The sequence below is a fragment of the Gadus chalcogrammus genome, chromosome 3 (assembly GCF_026213295.1).
Source record: "Gadus chalcogrammus isolate NIFS_2021 chromosome 3, NIFS_Gcha_1.0, whole genome shotgun sequence".
Taxonomy (NCBI): Eukaryota; Metazoa; Chordata; class Actinopteri; order Gadiformes; family Gadidae; genus Gadus; species Gadus chalcogrammus.
Genome location: NC_079414.1, coordinates 20917464 through 20936234, shown reverse-complemented (window position 1 = coordinate 20936234; position 18771 = coordinate 20917464). Strand labels below are relative to the sequence as shown.

General features: G+C 43.9%; 4 protein-coding genes across 6 annotated transcripts; 2 read left to right on the top strand and 2 right to left on the bottom strand.

Moving 5' to 3' along the window:
• The first annotated feature begins 3191 nt into the window (after positions 1–3191).
• gprc5bb (G protein-coupled receptor, class C, group 5, member Bb) lies at positions 3192–6451 on the top strand. The gene is made up of 4 exons (XM_056586614.1): positions 3192–3599; positions 4109–5238; positions 5400–5509; positions 5698–6451. Exons 2-4 carry the CDS (start codon positions 4110–4112, stop codon positions 5740–5742), a joined length of 1284 nt encoding a protein of 427 aa, XP_056442589.1. The 5' UTR covers positions 3192–3599; position 4109; the 3' UTR covers positions 5743–6451.
• Positions 6452–6834: 383 nt separating this feature from the next.
• Positions 6835–11137, top strand: knop1 (lysine-rich nucleolar protein 1). 3 transcript variants are annotated; one of them, XM_056586623.1, is made up of 7 exons: positions 6835–6924; positions 7364–7438; positions 7746–7814; positions 7939–9069; positions 9160–9231; positions 9939–10001; positions 10268–11137. In XM_056586623.1, the coding sequence occupies exons 4-7, from the start codon at positions 7951–7953 to the stop codon at positions 10583–10585; spliced, it is 1572 nt and encodes a 523-aa protein (XP_056442598.1). In that variant the 5' UTR covers positions 6835–6924; positions 7364–7438; positions 7746–7814; positions 7939–7950; the 3' UTR covers positions 10586–11137. The 3 variants fall into 3 exon arrangements, with proteins under 3 accessions (XP_056442598.1, XP_056442599.1, XP_056442600.1); XM_056586624.1 differs by having other exon boundaries at positions 6856–7438; XM_056586625.1 differs by lacking the exon at positions 7364–7438 and having other exon boundaries at positions 6889–6924.
• exosc1 (exosome component 1) lies at positions 11115–14957 on the bottom strand. Its single transcript, XM_056586629.1, has 8 exons — positions 14870–14957; positions 14079–14194; positions 13419–13493; positions 13108–13196; positions 12982–13015; positions 12824–12874; positions 12013–12097; positions 11115–11883 (listed from the first exon to the last, which is right to left on the bottom strand). Exons 1-8 carry the CDS (start codon positions 14895–14897, stop codon positions 11777–11779), a joined length of 585 nt encoding a protein of 194 aa, XP_056442604.1. The 5' UTR covers positions 14898–14957; the 3' UTR covers positions 11115–11776.
• A 352-nt stretch (positions 14958–15309) lies between these two features.
• pgam1b (phosphoglycerate mutase 1b) lies at positions 15310–18636 on the bottom strand. The gene is made up of 4 exons (XM_056586627.1): positions 18273–18636; positions 16886–17160; positions 16321–16501; positions 15310–16169 (listed from the first exon to the last, which is right to left on the bottom strand). Exons 1-4 carry the CDS (start codon positions 18409–18411, stop codon positions 16000–16002), a joined length of 765 nt encoding a protein of 254 aa, XP_056442602.1. The 5' UTR covers positions 18412–18636; the 3' UTR covers positions 15310–15999.
• Positions 18637–18771: the final 135 nt, after the last annotated feature.

The following is an 18771-nucleotide window of genomic DNA, read 5'->3' as shown; positions in this document are numbered from 1 at the left end:
TTTGAATAGTTTGAGTTATTGTTAATGTTAAGACATTGTTATTGTTAATGTTGAAATAAAACTCAACTTATGAACCACTCACTCTACTGATTTTTGTGAATGTGGAAACTGGGTTAGATGATCAGATTTTTGTATGACTTGACTTGTGACTTGCTTGACCTGAGCAATGACTTGACTTGTGACTTGCTTGATTCTCACCACAGTGACTTGGAACTTGCTTGAGACTTGAAGGTTATGACTTGAGACTTGCTTGTGACTTGCACATGAGTGACTTACCCCCACCTCTTTTCTGTAGCTCCCCGCTGTAAGATTTATAGCATGACATACAGATGTCATACAGCATACCAACATTTGATAACAGGGAGCACTATTCTGCTCAGCACAGCACCCTTTACTTTGCAGAGTGTGTGTTTGAGATGGAAGATCTAAGCAGCCTCACCTGGTCCGAGTCTGAAAAAATAGGCCGACCACCCCAAATAAATCCTACCTAATGTAAGCATTTCACAATGGGGGAATGGGGACCTCCAACATCCTTGTTATCACTGCCACATTTTATGTCTCTGGTTTTATTGAAGTATTTTAAGTTACATTTTCTGTAACTGAACCACTATCATCTCTGCTTGGGTTGTTTGAACCAACCTTGCACCTACCTCCCAGGTTATGACAGTAACTTTTGTAGCTCAATGTTTCAGTAAAGAACACAGGTAGGATCCTTTCACTACGTCAAATACACTCGCTGGGCCTGATGAACTGGTTTTGTGAAATCCACATTTCATTAATTCCATGAATACATACTGCCATCACAGGCATTTGAGCAACGTACATTTTCATGTTACCCAAAGCATATTAGATTACACCCATGAAACCTGTTCATGAAACTTTCAGTCAAGAAACCACCAGCAAATTTTTTGAAAATATTTAGAAAAATAAATAGAAAATTACGTTAAAATGTCAAGGCGAATAAAGGAGTGAAACCAACTGCACAGCAAAGGTTGAACGATGGAGGCTTTTATTTATGGGATTCTAATCTGCCCTGCTCCACTCAAGGATGACGCACCGCCCGCACCCTACCATACACAAGTTAGCACGCCTGGATAACTATTGCTGCTGTTCCCCTCCTGTGTGTTGTGTTTAGGTGGAGATCACAAACAAACCTACCTCCTCCACCTGATCTAAGGCTTCACTTTATCCAACCCCTGAAGGGTTTCTAGCTGTCCCAGTTTCCATCACCACTAAGTTCATGGGAGATATCTATTTCACCCTTTCATCATATTACCTCTCAATTAGGTTATCGCTGGACATGGGTGTGGGAGGAGACCTCGGGGAAGACCCAGGACTAGGTGGAGAGATTATATCTCAACACTGGCCTGGGAACGCCTCGGGATCCCCCCGTCAGAGCTGGTCAATGTGGCCCGGGAAAGGGAAGTCTGGGGCCCCCTGCTTGAGCTGCTCCCCCCGCCACCCGACCCCGGATAAGCGGATGAAGATGAGATGAGATGAGAAGGAGATGGGTGCCAAAATGTGTCAATAAATCTTATTTTGCCACTCAACTAGTCTGGCCTGTTTGAAATACATGAGCAGCTAACAAAATACTCACACCAGAAAACGGCAACAAACGACATGAGGCCACTGGGCCCTACATTTGGTGGTTGCTGGCTGTTCTTGGATAACGTTTCTTGTTGTGTCATATCCGTATTAACCAGCCTTCGCATAGTTGGTGTTGGTGTTTTTTGGTGTACAAACATCTTACAAGTACATAAACGCACAGTTTATTTCAAGTCACAACTCAAAACTCACCTATTCAAACTGGCATACACCTTCTAACTGGACACTATGCCCGTCACTTGTTTTTATTCATTTAACCTATATTTATTTTTTTCTACGATTTTATACTCTTTGTAAGGTGACCTTGGGTGACTTGAAAGGCGCCTCTCAATTAAATGTATAATCATTATTATTATTATTATTATTATTATTATTATTATTATTATTATTATTATTATTATTATTATTATTATTATTATTATTATTATTATTATTATTATTATTATTATCATTATTATTATCATTATAGTGCTATGCATCAGAAATAAAAAAGAACATCAAACAATACCGAATATAATAATGCAGGCTATTTATGCACATATGCAGACGTTTCGTTTTGTGGGTTTATATTTGTTAAATATTTGTTTATCGTTTTGGGCGAGGATTCTCACATCAATTCAATTCAATTCAATTCAATTCATTTTCAGCCTTTTCCTGCAGTTCGCTGATAGCCACTAGGTGGCACCACAGGCAACAACGTAGTCGCAAATGTGTAAAATGAGACAGGCAGGATTATGGAATGTCAGATACTTAACCAAGGGTGGATGGATTCTGTGACCAAAGCAAATTCGGATTAAGCCGTTTATTTCATCCCTCTCCGCAACGATTTACTCAACAAAAAACGCGCCGATCGTCATTATGGCGACAATTAAGAGAACATTTAGTAAATTAATGTTTTGTAGTAATATATTGCAAATAAAACCCTATTATTTCGTAATTTTCTTTTTTAATAAACCCAAAATCAGCCAAATTTTTTTCCTATCGTGTGTGCATTTCAGTGAGGAATCTGATGTATACCGTAAATAAACATAATTTATAGAATGGCTAGAACACCGGGGTTTATGCATACAGATACACACAGAAATGAGTGTATGCGTCACAGGGTACACTATGGAGAGAGGTGGGTGATGGCTGTGTGTGTGGTAGTGGAGGGGCGGGGGGGGGGGGGATTAAGGGGATCATTGGCTGAGTCATGGCTTCTAGGGTTTTATGTAATATCCCACAATAGACAGACCGTGTGGGCAAATGACTTACCTGTGTAAAGCCTGGCATAACCCTTCCCCCCCATGGACCCTTGCCCCTGCCTCCCTTCCCTAAGCACTAGGGCTTAAAAGAACTTAGCCCCCAAGGCACCTTTACTCTAGTCTTCCTTTTTGCTCTTGTGTTCTGAGAGCAGGTGGCATTGCCTGCCCGATGACAAGCGTCCCACAGATCTTGCCTCATTTTTCTTGGCATTGTAGGCGTTTTGGTTATGTAATTGTTATTATTAACATTTGTCCTCCTGCTCAGTGAGAGAGAGCGAAGGGGGGGGGGGGGGGGGTACAGCAGTAGTCCGTGGGCCTTGTGAGTGGGTGGGTAGAGGTAAGGCTTGTATTCCGTCTCTGTTGACACCTCCGCAAAATTCAGTGTGAGGCAGGAGAGGCAGAGACAGATCTACAGATACACAAAGACGCGCAGGGAGAGTGGGGAAGAGTTGGTGTACTAAAGGTTCAGAGAAAGAAAAAAGGAGGAACCTATACTAGTGTACACCGGTGTGGGGAATGTACATTGTCACACGTCACTCAGACGCCAGGACTTACACAAGAGTTTGCTTCCAGGGACTCTGTTGACAGCTCCACTGGCCAACAGGCAGAGAGGACTCTGACGAGATGCGGCGCCGAAGCGTCTCCAGCTCATTTTTCATCAAAAGCCACCATTGGTCATCCAGCCCTGCTCTGATGTGAATAATAAGAAAAGAATGCGACGTTGTCAAAGTTTGTAGTGCAACCAACAAGGTGAGTTTGTCAACAATCAAGTTCTTCTTGTACGTTTTAAATCTATCCATATATATATATTTAGATGGATGTGTGTGTGTGTGTGTGTGTGTGTGTGTGTGTGTGTGTGTGTGTGTGTGTGTGTGTGTGTGTGTGTGTGCGTGCGTGTGTGTGTGTGTGTGTGTGTGTGTGCGTGTGCGTGTGCGTGTGTTTGTGGTCGTGCTTTTCTTTTTGGATACTGGGACTCTACTTATAAAAGCTTGTGTGCAATCTCAGCCCACGCTGTGTCTTGTTCCCATGGAAACCATTGGCGACTGCTATTATCAGTTCTCTACAGTACGTGTGTGTGTGTGTTCGAGGTCATTTAGATCTGATCTGATCTCAAAATAATTTGGATACTAATACATTATTAGCAATAATACTCTTTCTTGACAAGCAAGTTATGCTCCATGTAGTGTCTTTTTTTCCTCGTACTGAAATGTATCATCTATCCGGCCTTTAACGCGTCCCTCTCCCTCCTCTTCGTCCAGGATGGCCGTCCATGCTGCCGTCTTCTGCCTCGTCTGCCTGATCAGCTGTGGCTCATCGTCGTCGTCGTCCTCCTCCTCCTCCCACGTCCCACCTCCTCCGAGGGGGTGTGGCGTGGACGTGGACCCTCCCTACAGAGTGCTCTGTGACCTGGACTCTGTGTGGGGGGTGGTCCTGGAGGCGGTGGCTTGCGGCGGGGTGCTGACCTCCCTGGTCCTCTCCGTGGTGCTCATGGTGAAGCTGCGCTGGATCTGTGACACGGACAGGCGCTCGGGCATGGGCCCGCTGCTGCTGCTCCTGATCACCCTCACCGGCCTGTTCTCCCTCTCGCTGGCCTACCTGGTGGGGAAGAACCAGGCCCTCTGTGTGGTGCGCAGGGCGCTGTGGGGGCCTCTCTTTGCACTCTGCTTCTCCTGCCTGCTGGTCCAAGGTCTGAGGCTCAGGAAGCTGGTGGCCGGCAAGGCCAGCCCGGCGGGCCGTTCCCTGGCCGGGCTGGGGGCGGCGATCGCCCTGGTTCAGGGGATCATCTCTGGGGAGTGGGTGCTGCTCACCGTGGTCAGGGAGGGCCACCCGGCCTGTGACTATCCCCCGGTGGACTTTGCTCTGACGTGCGTGTACACCCTGGGCCTGCTGCTGGTGGCCATGGGGCTGTCCCTGGGGGTGGTGCTGTGCGGAGGGGAGATGGAGCCCAGCGGGCGGGAGGAAGCGGACAGAATCGCCGAGGACGAAAAAAAGAGATGGAGGTGCAACGGCGTTTGGCTTTTCCTCTCCTGCCTGGCGTCGGCGTTGCTTTGGGTCGCCTGGCTGGGATTCTATCTCTACGGCAACCCGGCGCTGAGGGCCAAGGGGAGAGCGGAGCGGTCCGGGTCCGGGGGACGGAAGGGGGGCTCCAAGGTGTGGGACGAGCCGGCGCTGGCGGTGGCTCTGGTGGCACAGGGCTGGATCCTGCTGGTGCTCCACGCCATCCCAGAAGCCCACTTGTGTTTGCGGAAGCCGCTGTCCGTGGCCCCCCCGGACTTCTTCGAAAGCACCGTGCCTCGCCCGCCGCCCAACTTCGGGGAGGAGCGGCCTGGCCGTCCGCATCGGCCTTTCGCAGACAACCAGGCCTTCGCCATGGAAGAACAAAGTGCAAGTATGTCACGTGGATGCAATGCTGTGTGCATGGATACAAATAGAAACGTGGTTTCAATGCGGCACGGTTTCAAAGCATTCCCTTGTATACCGCGTGAGCCACGAAAAGCGTTGCCTGCGAGAGTAAATCATAATACACAGTGGTTCTGTGTTGTGTTCCAGCTCTGAGAGGAACCTACCGCAGCAACCAAGGGAGTCTTCGTCCTGGGATCCCCTTCAGGGGTCACGTGTACCAACCTACTGAGATGGCTCTCGTCATGAACGGTGGAGCGGTACGTGTGTGCGTGTGTGTGTGTGTGTGTGTGTGTGTGTGTGTGTGTGTGTGTGTGTGTGTGTGTGTGTGTGTGTGTGTGTGTGTGTGTGTGTGTGTGTGTGTGTGTGTCAGTCTGTCTGTCTGTCTATATGTGTCTGTTATGTAATGTCATGTAACTAATAATTGATTATTGATTATTTTCTGCAGATGCCTACAGCCCCAATCAACTACACTGGCAGACAGCTGTGGTGAGAACCCTGGTCGCAGTTTCCAAACATAACAGCAGAAGAAGCTTGTTGCACACGAGGATCTCATCGGCCACAGACTGCTTATTTATTTAAATACGTTGTAAAATGTGTTTTTTTGCTCGACATTATTTGGGGGGGGGATTCTCCTTCTCAGTATTCAACTGATTGGACCGAAGGCAGCGAGGGACATTTATCAAGGCTCATATACCATACGCATGAACTGCTGACTCATACTACATACACAAAGCAAAAGCCGCTGCATGCTTCTCACCGAACACCCCTTACCCAATGCAATGCTATGCTAATGCAGCTCACCTAGAGCACAGCATTGATGCCCCCATCACAGTTTGTTTGTTCACTTTGCAGTCTTTTCCTTTAGCACTGCCTTACATGGAATGTAAATACGAGTGTGATATATATTAAATGAGAATTCTGTCAATAGATCGTGTGTCCAAATATTCAATATTTAAAATGTCTTTATTATGAATAGCTATTTAGTGAATAAATAATGCTATCTGGGAGAGAACATTTTGCACTTTGTTTACACTCAATGTATTTGTGCACTGTGCCAGTTTGAGATAAGCAGCTAAGCAGAGTATTTTATTGTTTATTGAAAAATGTACTATTATAAAGTGTGTGATTGGTCTATAATACGAAAATGTAGATTTGTGCATTAATTACTTTCTGTTGTGTTTTTTCAATAATAAAAAAATGGAAACATAAATGTTTTTATCATTATCATTGCGATATTTGTAGACATAGCCCAACGCTTTTGAGTCCAATCAAATGGCATCAATTATTTTTGTCGTTTCCAAAAGAAAAATGGTATTGTGCTGATGATGACGACTAATGAATGGTCTGCAAATCTTCCTTTGATAGGGTTGTTCCTGCATCCCTGAAAACAAATAGCAATCTATACATAATATATATAACATGCCACTTCCAGCTTCTGATGTCCCGAGCTTTCTAACGAATAATGAATGCGGAAGGGCGATATTACGTGGGCAATGAAGAATAAGCCGATAAACAACCAAAATAAAGAAGGCGTTGGAGGCATAGGTTGGAGGTCCATGGTAGGTGATCAGTTCCTGGTTGCTAGGGACGCTTGGTGAGTTGGTAGCAGGAAAAGGTAGATTACACTTCCGAGTCAAGGAAAGTAAAGCGCGACTCCACGTGAATCGCCAAAGTAAGTAAATCACTCCTCATATAGTTGCATTCTAATAATGGAAAAGTTTGCATAAATAGTAAGGAAGATAACTCGCACAGTACTACCTTTCTTATTGATGTGTTAAAGAAGATTTAACGTTGGCTTCTTGCAATAAAATGTAGCATGCGTTAGCTATAGCCAACATGCCGGTCGGGACACAAGGGATATCATTTGAAATATTAGGCTTCATGTTAGTCTCGTATTGTTCTTACTAATAGGCATACGTGATAAGACTTGGATGAGAAATGTATTTAGGCTACCAGACTTTCTCCCTGGGCGTCACTGGTCTTATGGTTGATGTCTATGACAATAACAACACCACTAATGCGTGCACCATTTGTTATTGAAAACATAATTTGGCCTTAAATTTTGTTGTGAATGTATACATTGTGTCTGGATTACGTTTATTTAATATCAGACGGATTCGGCCGAGGAAGTGATCTTCGTTTTAGAAAAACCTGCACGTAGGGCCAATGAGATTATCATCAACAAGGTAGGCCTACATAACATGCAAGGTCGAGAAAATTAGTCTTGATTAAATGCTTAGATATTGAGAAATGTGAACAGCAAAGCACAAGTGTAAAGATATTGTCATCTACTGTACTGTATAACAAACGTGTTTTTAAGCGCTATCCGCTTAGTTTGTAAACATTTAAGGTTAAGCAGAACACCCTCACAAAACAAACACAAAATTAAAGATCTAACTCAAAGAAGTATTTTAAACTTAACCTTAAAGATCGGAATCAGTATGACCCTGTCAGCAATACGCTCCAAACCGGTGCTTTTCATTCTTTTTACAGGATAATCGACTGGCCCTCCAGAGAGACATTGACCAGGAATCACAGCCCAGAGAACCGAAAAGACTTTTGGTTAGTGTCTAGTCTACTGCCGCTTTGACCCGCCACAACGTAATGCTAGGCCTGATGACATTATGCAATACTTGGTTTGGTTTGTTTATCCCTATTCATATTTTTATGTTAATGTTTTGAAAAGTTAGCACAGGGGATGGTAACCCTAGACATGGTGAAAGGCGACATGGCAGAAGCGGATGAACGACGTGAAAAAGAGACGCTGGCGAAGGAGAAGAAACAGAAAGGTCGGAAAAACAAAGATGCAGCCTACTGTGAGGACGATAAGAGCTTCAAGACGGCTAAGAAAAAGAAGGATGAGGTAACCAAGGAAGGTTCTCTAAACACAGAGAAGAAGAAGACGATGAAGAAGAAAAGGGAGCTTGAAGACCAGGAAGAACCTTCTGGAAAGAAAAAGAAGGATGAGGTAACCAAGGAAGGTTCTCTAAACACAGAGAAGAAGAAGACGATGAAGAAGAAAAGGGAGCTTGAAGACCAGGAAGAACCTTCTGGAAAGAAACAGAAGAAGCTCAAGAAAACCAACCACAAATCGGTTCAGTCCAAATCAGAGGAAGAAGAAGTGTTGGCTACGAAAAAGATCAAGTCTAAAAAGGTCAAGGCCCAGAATCCAAGTGAGGTGATAAATATAGACGAAAGTGAGGAGGAGGAGGTCGTTGTGATGAAGAAGACGACAAAGAAGAAGACGACGGGATCTAAAACATCTGTGACCAAGACGATAGCCAGTGAGGAAGAATCCCAGGGGGTCGATCAGAAGGCCAAGAAGAGTAGAGCGCATTTAGAAATGGGCAAGGACACGCTCGAAACTGTCCAGAAGAAGAAAGGAAAGCAGGAGGAAACCAAGCCTATCAAAGGGAAGAAAGGGTCCAGTCGTGTTGTGGTCGTGGAGGAAGATGGTCCAAAGCCAAAGAAGAAACAGGAAATAAAGGGGGGGAAAAGAGAGGTTTCCCTGAAGGTCGAGGTCGCCCAGGAGGTGAGCGTCGTCGACGATAAGCAGCAGAAGAGTAAAAAAAAGAAAAATGCTAAGGTAGACAAACAGACAGCCGTCAAGGATATGGCACAGAATACGGAGACGTTTGTCTTTGTGGCCTCTGACTCGAAGGGCAAAGTAAAAGGGGGTATGAAGGGAGCTCCAGAAGAAATCAAAACGAAGGCAAAGAAGGAGGAGGTAGAAGTCAGTGTGGACAAGGAGGAGAAGAAGAAGAAGAGGAGAAAGAAGATCAAATTGGAGGAGGAGGCCCCTCAGCCACCCCCAGAGGTGAGTGCTTTGGTGTCACAGATAAATGCATCCTCAACTCATGTTTTCCTTGTTTAAACATGTTCTAAATCGTTTTCTGCCGGGTTGCAGGCGACCCCCCACAAGGATGTGGTGTTCTTGTCGGAAAAAACTGGAAACAGGGACGAGGTGACCATTAATCAGGTAGACTTTTTGATAAAGAATGTGTCCCAGCAAATGCACCTTTTTTTTATATATGGCATGGAAACTGAACTACTTTCCGATTAAATGTATTCCATGTTCTGCGTTTGATGTGGTATCCATGATTTCGAGTTTCGTTTTCAGTATTCTTTTAAGATAGTGTAGGGATTGTGGAGAAACGAGACACAGTTAGATATTTATTAAAAGGATCCAACTGGAAATAATCCCATCCTTCTCATCTGGCCTCCTGCAAAAGCCACTCCCCCAAAACCCTTGACCAGCTCGCTAGCTTTAGCAATAGGCTTGCTTATTCTTGGGGAAGACTCCTCTCATGTGCAACAAGATCGCGGGCAGTGTGTGCAAGTAAGCCATCGAATCGATTAATCTTGTCCGAATGATCATTCGACTGGCTTATGGCAAGACTGCAAAAACCACAGATACCAGAATTGTATCTATCTTTTGTCTGAGCATTTAGGTTATTGATTGCGTTTGGGATGTAAAGAGAATTTCAACTAATTGCAAGAGATGCTTAACATGCAGACCCTAGCCTTTTCTTTTTGGGGATTTATCCAATCTTATAGGTCATTTAATTCCATAATTGAATGCCCTATGACTCATTATGTCATGGCACCCACCATTAGTTTGCTCTCAATACTTAGAAGGGTAGGCCAGAGTACTTTACAGTAACCTGGAAAAACTGTCTGTTCCAGGAAAGAAGACTGGCTCTACAGATGGACATCGACAAAGAATCCCATCCCCCAACGAAACCTTTGGTAAGTGTCAGCATATTAAAGGGCCCTTTATTCTTTAGGTATAGGTGATGAATCATTACATAACCTACATCAGTGTCCTAACAGATGTATGTTGGACCGATCAGCATCCCAGTTGGTAGTCCATTGGGTAGGCCGATATACCTGGTAATACAGGCGACGGGGTCCTTTTTACTAGAGCTTTGTCGCAGGTAACTAATTATAAGGCGATTGAAGATGGCAAACATTGTATTCTAATATTTGTCTTTATCTACTTATGTGCTGTTCAGGGCTTTGGCCAGTGGGGAACGGCTCAGTTCGAGAGCACTGACAAACAGCAGAAGTTTCTGCGGTTGATGGGCGGTTTCAAGAAGGAGGGCAACAATGCTAGTCCCAGCGGGCCCTGCAGTGCGCGGTCCAACATGGCCCTGGCTGGGGAGAAGCAGCAGGATTTGCAGCAGGCCCTTCTGGGGGAGTTTGAGCGTGCGCAGTCGAGACGAGTGGATTTTAGCAGCAGAGGTGCAGGACTCGGTTTTTCTTCCGCGCCACCCAGCAAGAAGTTTTCCATAGACGCCAATGCAAGTCGATCGGTCCGCTTCGACGATTGACGCAATAAAATCGACTGTAGTTGTGGTTCCAGGGACATCAGGTGTATGTTGTTTTTTTTATCTTTTTGTTTTGGTCAACATATTTATACTTGGAGCTCCATAGGATGTTATTGAGATAATGCAGGAGGAATTATATGATTGACATATTATGCAAGGAGAACTCTACAGGTCCGCTGTAAAATCCCAGATCCTTAAATAAGAAATATAGCCTGGACAAACAAGTTGTCTTTTTAGGGTCTAGTGGTTTTAAATTGTCTGTTTTTAGGATAAATGTCTATTTGGCCGTCCACTCAGATTGAGTGCAAGAAATGCCTGATGTACATACCTTGTATCCATTAGGCATGTGATTCAAAGTTAAACAGATCATTTCTTCATTACCCTGACTTGAATATCACATTGTATTTTTTTGGAAATTGTTGACGCAATAAACTTTGCAAAAACGTTAACATGCAAATCTCTCCTTAAGCTCATGAATTTTCTGATTTATATGTACGGAAGAGTTGCCCTTCAACTAGGTCCGGAGGCTAAACAAATCAAACACTTATCATAGGAACTTGTTAACTTTATTTACGTTCTGCTTTTGACGTGTACGGGGGATTTATAAGACAATGCAAATTAAAAAAACATGACTTTTGAGAATATGCCACAAGAATGCATTTGTCAGTACTTCAAAAATATGATTTAATTCAGATTTGACTGAAAACACCTTGGGTGTTGGCCTTGACTCCCTTACTCTGTAAAAAACACCATGTTTATTCAACTAAACGTATATCAGCAACTTTCATAGCGTAAATGCTCCACACACGAAGTGCCCAGCATGCAGCATTGTTTCAGTGGTGCTGCTCACCAAAATGTGTACTGAAAGACATCCATGTATTCTCACACAAGTCTTAGTTAAATATTATTTGAAATAATTCCGTCCCCTACATGACTGAACTGTTACACCAGATACACCAGACCAAATGCCTGTGCATCATGGGAACTTTTGACTGTTTCAAGCTTGTCTAGATAATATAGCGTGTGCTCTGCGTCCGCAGGTTGTTAAAGACCAGCAGGCCAACTACAGGAAGATGGTCCGTTAGTTCAGATAAAGACGTGTGTGGGGGGGATCAGGATAGCAGGACAATGCCGGTGATGAAGCTGTGTGTTCCGTGTGGAGGAGAGGGATGCGTCAGGGCTGCGGACCTCCCCTCATGCGTGCAGATACTCTGGCTGCACCCGCGCTACTTTTCTGAACTCTTTTGTGTGCGTACGTGGACACTGCATCTCACACCAGTTGATGGGTACCATCTGGGCACCTGGAAATGAGATGGAGAAATTAAGGGAGGGTGTGCATTTAGTGGTTCAACAAATTGGTCAGAACACTTTTGGGGGAAAATGATATCAAATGAAAGCCGTTCTGTTCAAACAGTCCAAGCACTGTTTACCTGCTTCACTGTGTGCCACAACCACGCCCAGTTCATTCTCTGCTGTCGTCAACAGATAGTTGGACTGAACATCCCCCAGTGAGATCTGAGATGGCAGGTCAAGGGTCAACCACCTTTATAACAGCGAAGGGAATCATGCAATTTACAGTCCAAATCAAAATTACAATAAACTTAAATTTAGACAGTTTAGCGATTTGATACATTTTTCATTTCAGCAGTCTGTGCTGAAATGTTTAAATATTGGGAGAACTTTAAAGGTGTAATAAAAGCATAACAAATATTCCACTGGAAATTGCCTTTGCATTCACAACCCAGGTACACACGCGACCTGAGAGCCAGTGAACCCAAAACAACCTTTTCATTTGTCAACACTAATCTATGTCATTTGAATACCCTTACTGAAATAATTCCCATATAAAAAGAAAGGGATAAAATCTTTTTTTTTTGTGCCATTCTCCCCAAAAGCCTTTGAACGCAAGTGGCGTCTGAAGTACTCTGACGTCATGGCCAGAGGGCCAGGCGGCTTGGTTTGTGTGGATATGTGGAGCTCTGTCTTGGCAGCAGTGGATTTAATGTCTGCATCACAGCAAGGGTTAGGCTTCCCGGACACAGAGTGTAACGCTACAGTGTGTGGCGGCAACAACGGTAGTAATCAACAACGGCACTCAACCCAAAACACTTTTTCTTAACTTGCATAGTGTTTGAATTCCATCTGAATCATTGGGTTCACTGGGTCTTACAATTAAACCGTATCCTTGAATGAAAATGTTGTGAATATCATTCATTGATCCATGAGCAGATGAAAGGATACCACTTTGGCCAGCACAATGTCTCCAGGTCTGAAGCTTTTGTAAGTCTCCACCTAAACAGTTTAAGAACAGATGAGTCCATTAAACACCAAAGCATACCAGATGTACACCTCCTCTACCACTATAAAAACAAGCCAGAGATTGCAACTGACAAACGTACCTTATCCTTTTCTGTTGCGCGCACATCTTCTTTTCTGCGGCATAAGAGTGGCGTTTATTAAATTAGGAAGAAAGGCTTACGCTACATTTAACACCATCTTCACAGACAGGGCGCTGGAACCCTTACCTGATTGTGCCTCTGAAGCGGTCTTTCAGTGGTGTGGAGCCCACGTAGAGTATATGAACCTTTGCGAACCGGGGATTGATGCTGGTTACCTGAGAAAACAGAGAACAAGGAAGTAATTGATGTCGCTTTCATAATCATCTTATTTTCTTTGCTCGGTTTTCTAAAGCACAGGGACAATGGATACAAACCCAACCGAGCAAATCGGCAAACAATTTGAACACCTGTGTCCAGTGATATAAAAAAACGGTGATGGGAGTGCTTACATGGAAACAGGTAGATGAAGTGACACCAAGGGTCATGCGGAGACATACCTTACAGGTGACTATGGCTCCTACGTCTGGCAGTAGCTGCGTTTCTGTTTCCCTCACCACTGAGATCACAGGTAACTGTCAAGAGACGGGAGACACCAAAATACCAGCCACGTACAAAATCAACTATCACATTATTGAATACATTCATGTTGAAAACCATTGTGAAGGGAAGACCACAGTGCTGTTAAATACTCAATCTCTTGGAAACATTCCACGGGTTTGCATTATGTTATATTACACCACAGTTAGTTCAGACCAAGCCATTTGATTGGACAAGAGGCATTCCATGAGTGCTGATATAGAGTATAACAGCACTGGGACTTTTGACTATACATGTATCACTACGCTTTACTAGGTGTTCTAATAACTGTTAATATTATTAACAGTATTTAGTACGTTTATGTACCTACCTATAATGCTTAATTTGATGGTGGCAAGTTTTCCCCAATCCATTAATTATTTTCAATAATAGGACATCCAATCATTGTTTATTTCTTAGATTCGTTTGTTTATTTCTTGCTTACTTTCTCTGTCATCAGTAAGCAAGCATTTTCCTATATTCTCATCATCCAAAAGTTGCAAAATACATTTTGTTTTGGAATTCCAACAATCCCGAGTTATTCCACTATGGCTTTTTTCTCCTCCTTAACACATTCTTACCTCTTCACCTTCGTTTTTTTTCAGCACATAGCCAGCTAGTGAAGAAAATATGTAACCGTGACGCATGTACACGCCTGTACCGGGTATGCAGTCATCTGTGCTGCAAAGCTTGTCACCTATAACGAAAGACAGAGATACAGAAAACACTGATGAATTGCCAATATCAAAGAGCTGACCTTTCAGAGCAAACTATTAAACACTTAGATCAGATTCTTAAGACATTTCAGTTGGTTTAGTTCTTCTCGTAAACATGCAAATACATGATGAACAAGATATAACATAAAAACCTAATCTTATAATCGACCCGTGATTTTCGTAGCATTTGTTTCGTCTCACTCATAGCATTGAGTGAGACATTTCTGAATTTGGCTTGAGGCAATGGGCAGGGCACGTCAAAGAGCTGCTTGTCAACCAACCCTGCCTTAACAAGTAAAAGTCAACAACTAGCAGCAGATACTGAAGTTCTGACCTTTATCTCAGCGATACAAGACAGAAATGACATAAAGGCACGTGTATAATTGATATGCATGTTCCTAACGAGGCTAATATTAAGAACATTAAAACATAATATAGCATTTTCTACAGGGAAATAGTGATGGGTGTAAAAAACCCTCGCAAGCATGGAAGCTAACATGAGCTGAAAACGTGACTAGCATCTTGCGGACAAAATGGCATTTAGTCCTGTATATGTCTCATGGTATTTCATAATATTATATTCCAACACAAAATTAAATAACGTATTAATCTTGATCCAGACTTTAACGTCATTTCACAACAACTATGAAACTCACCTGGAACACACAGCTTCATGGGCGACATGTTTTCAAGAAGAGAGATTGCATGCGCATTGGCTGTGACGCGTAGTACAAGTAGTGCCTGATTGGTTATTCAAATTGTGCAGATAATGGTCGCAAGGATGCGCCATGTTTATTGAGGCAGACTACGGCAAACAGCCTAGAGGTCTGTTATAGAATAGAAAATAATATAACCAATTGTAAATGAATGCATTATATTTCTCTGTTAACATAGACTTGTTATATTTAAATAAGTGTAATCGTTTTATGCATTCAAACATATTGTTTCCATTGATGTTTTTTTTAAATTTGTTTTTGCTTAAGCTTTGACGGTTATACTTGGTGTATTTGAACAGCAGTTGTTCAAATACATCTACACCAGTTGTATAGATGTATTGTACGATACAAATATATTGATACAACATTCAGTCATCATATAATGTATCACATGACGTTTATTCCATATCACACACAGCAGAAAACAAAAATCAGCAGTTTGTGTGTAGTGCAGAGCAACATATTTTCAACAATGGATACAATTGCATTCATGTTCCCATTAAACTTAGTGCAATAAGGGTGCCTTCACAATATTAGTCGTTCAATTAAAACTGGGCTTTTTACTACAGAGACCGCATAGTAGGATCCAAAGGATGAAGATTTACCTTTTTAAAAGGACAAAGCATGTACTATTCCTTCAGTGTTAGACTACTAATTTCATTATTTACGAATTACTTTTCACAACAGCAAGGACATGTCGTTATGTTTGCTCCCGTTGATTGGTCCCTCGTTCTTTTGGTCGGTGTTCAATGTGCTAGCAATGCTCATCGTCTTATACACACGGTGTTTCAATACTCCACAAGTTAGAATGCATGAGCTGAGGAGAACAACAGATATACTGTATGTAATTCCTACTAAGAAAGAGAAAAGAGTGAGCAGGAGAAAGAAAGAGAGAGATAGAAAGGGAGACGGAAATTCTCATTGAGGTTCCGGCGTGGTGTGGGTTGAATATATTGTATTTTTATACGACGTTACATAAATAACCTTGGTGTCGTTGGATAGCTCTAAGCAAATGACGGATCTGTTGCGCGGTACAGATCCTTCCAGCAGCCCAATAGGAGGTACTGGCTCTACTTCTTGGCTTTGCCCTGAGCGGCGACCGCCTCCATGGCCTTCCTGACGGTCTCGTCGTCTCCCAGGAACTGCATGGGCCCCACAGGCTTCAGGTTTTTGTCCAGCTCATACAGGATGGGGATGCCGGTGGGCAGGTTGAGCTCCATTATGGCTTCCTCTGACATACCTGGAACGAAATCAATCATCAGTTTCTGTGTATTTCTATCCGGGATGTAAGCAAGACCCTGTTCATTATGATTGAATTAAAACAGAAATTCATCTTCTTTCTTCACACAAGTTTTGCACATGGCCTACCTATGTCCGGCCTCATAACCTACCCTCAAGATGCTTGACGATCCCTCGGAGACTGTTGCCATGGGCGGCGATCAGAACCCTCTTGCCCTCCTTGATCTGGGGGACGATCTCTTCGTTCCAGAAGGGCAGAGCGCGAGCGATGGTGTCCTTGAGGCTCTCACAGGTGGGGAGCTGGTCCTCCGTCAGATCACCGTAGCGACGATCCTACAGTGCCGTCAGTGTACGTTGGCGTTATGTGGACATTTCCTTGCATCTACATTTCTACTATTCCATTGTTTGTAGATGTGTGTACTACAATGTGTACCATCCTGTATTTCTGCGATGATTTGGATTCATAAACGACATCTTATGAAATGAAATGGCACATGCGCGCGCGCACACACACACACACACACACACACACACACACACACACACACACACACACACACACACACACACACACACACACACACACACACACACACACACACACACACACACACACGACTCGAGAGTGTAATGAGATGTCTCTGTGCATAGGAGACGTAAGGGAGGACGACAGCGGGTGAAAGATGAAGGCTGGGTTTTCCATCGGCGGTCATTCACCTGGCTGATTTTGCTATAGAAGTCGTGGCCCTCGTCCATGGGTGGGGGCGGGGTGTCAAAGGAGCGCCTCCAGATCTTGACCTGGGCCTCTCCGTGCTTGGCCGCCGTCTCGGCCTTGTTGAGCCCGGTAAGACCGCCGTAGTGGCGCTCATTGAGGCGCCAGGTCCGGTGGACTGGCAGCCACATCTGGTCGATGCCGTCCAGGACATGCCACAGCGTCCGGATGGCCCGCTTCAGCACAGAGGTGTAGCACACGTCAAACTCATAGCCCGCATCTGTAGAGTGAAGATGGAAGAGAAAGGTCAAACCAAACCAAGGTTAGAGTAGGCGCAGTACAAGGCTACTTTACTGGACTGCTCCTTCTCATCTGAGGCCTACTACTCTGATGTTCACCATTCATGGTCATGTGATGGCATATCATTTCCAAACTGTATGTTGGGGGGAGGGGGGGTTTGAAGCATTGTCCTCATTGTGAGTCGCTTTATTTATCAAATCAAAGATATGCCTGGTGCATAGTTGACATTGCCAGGGAGTTTTGTCCAGGACACACAAAGTCAACAATAGTGTTTTGTAAGAAAATGACAATGAGTTAACTGCTTGGGTCATTTCCTGTCCTCTTTCGTTCCCCCATAGAATCGACACGTCTCAGTAGCACAATTGAAAAATTCCAACAAAACAAAGAACTCTAGATTGATAAGAAGATCTGCCTTACTATGCTGTTTTGACATGCTTGATACATTTTGTACTCGATTTTAGAGACCTTGCCATTTCTGGTTAGCAGACCAGACCATTGGCCTATAATTCAACAATGCTAAAAGTTATAAATCGGGGTAACGATAATACGTTTATATACTCACGCCTCGCCTATACATACATTTCAATCGTTTGAAAAAACCTTTCAAACGTATTTATTTATGCAAGACAAAACTGTGCATTGCTGTGGCCTATTCTCAAAATTGCTGCAGTCAGACGAGTTTGGACAGGATCTTGCAGTGGCATCACTATGAGATATCCAGCCATCACTGGAATTATGCCACCGATAGCGAGGCCAAACTAAGGGGTGTGCCCTGAAATCGTCGGTAACGTTACATCACTCGAATCTTTTAGATGTATCTTCAGTAGCATTGTAAACTGAAGGACGATGTGCGTCTGTGAACATTAACAATCAACAATACAAGCACTCAAATATTGATTGCGTTGTCGCAGTTTATTTGCAGTGGCCCAACTGGTACCAAAGCCGGCCCGGGTCTGGTAAAATCACGGTTTGCTTGTTGGATGATATCTACGGAAAGCGTTCTTATTCAACGACCGAGTACATGCCTGTTTTGTTATAAGAACTGTAACTTTATGATTTCAATAATGTCGAACTGTATGATGTATACATCACCTTTCAAAGCCTCTCCTCCTCGCTTGGCTTCATGTACCCCGGTTTCACTGAGGTCTGCGTCGAACCATCCGCAAAAGCGGTTCTCCTGATTCCAGACGCTCTCTCCATGGCGGATCAGAACCAGCTTGTATGCGGCCATCCTGACACCAGTGTCCTCTGCGCAGTATTTCCGGTAACTCAAGGGTAGATGACTTGCTCTACAGTGGAGCAGGGATGTGCGCAGATAGCCGGACAAACGGCTACAAATGAATAGGCGCAGTATTGCTTTTTTTGTGTTTGGGGTAATGGACCTTATGGCACCGGGTTTATAGAGTTCGCTGGTCGGTCTGAACTTGACAGTTATATGACACAAGGACACTTCCTGCTCCTCCCACCAATCAGAATCGACTTGGTGAGCTGGAGGAGGAGGAGGCAAGGAGGAGGACGCACTGAGCCGCACGTCGACATCAGGGACACGGGGCATTTCAGCAGGTCATATGCATCCATGATTTGGAAGGTA

Excerpts from the sequence above, each read along its gene's own strand:
- exosc1 (XM_056586629.1), bottom strand. The coding sequence starts at position 14,897 with ATGTCGCCCATGAAGCTGTGTGTTCCAG. Across the intron at positions 14,195-14,869 it reads CATGAAGCTGTGTGTTCCAG|GTGACAAGCTTTGCAGCACA; the intron begins GTGAGTTTCATA and ends CTTTCGTTATAG. Across the intron at positions 12,098-12,823 it reads ACATTGTGCTGGCCAAAGTG|ATCTCACTGGGGGATGTTCA; the intron begins GTATCCTTTCAT and ends CTGCCATCTCAG.
- pgam1b (XM_056586627.1), bottom strand. The coding sequence starts at position 18,411 with ATGGCCGCATACAAGCTGGTTCTGATCCGCCATGGAGAGAGCGTCTGG. Across the intron at positions 17,161-18,272 it reads AGGAGGAGAGGCTTTGAAAG|ATGCGGGCTATGAGTTTGAC; the intron begins GTGATGTATACA and ends TTCACTCTACAG. Across the intron at positions 16,502-16,885 it reads TCTATAGCAAAATCAGCCAG|GATCGTCGCTACGGTGATCT; the intron begins GTGAATGACCGC and ends ACGGCACTGTAG.
- knop1 (XM_056586623.1), top strand. The coding sequence starts at position 7,951 with ATGGTAACCCTAGACATGGTGAAAGGCGACATGGCAGAAGCGGATGAA. Across the intron at positions 9,232-9,938 it reads ACGAGGTGACCATTAATCAG|GAAAGAAGACTGGCTCTACA; the intron begins GTAGACTTTTTG and ends TGTCTGTTCCAG. Across the intron at positions 10,002-10,267 it reads ATCCCCCAACGAAACCTTTG|GGCTTTGGCCAGTGGGGAAC; the intron begins GTAAGTGTCAGC and ends TGTGCTGTTCAG.
- gprc5bb (XM_056586614.1), top strand. The coding sequence starts at position 4,110 with ATGGCCGTCCATGCTGCCGTCTTCTGCCTCGTCTGCCTGATCAGCTGT. Across the intron at positions 5,239-5,399 it reads CATGGAAGAACAAAGTGCAA|CTCTGAGAGGAACCTACCGC; the intron begins GTATGTCACGTG and ends GTTGTGTTCCAG. Across the intron at positions 5,510-5,697 it reads TCGTCATGAACGGTGGAGCG|ATGCCTACAGCCCCAATCAA; the intron begins GTACGTGTGTGC and ends TATTTTCTGCAG.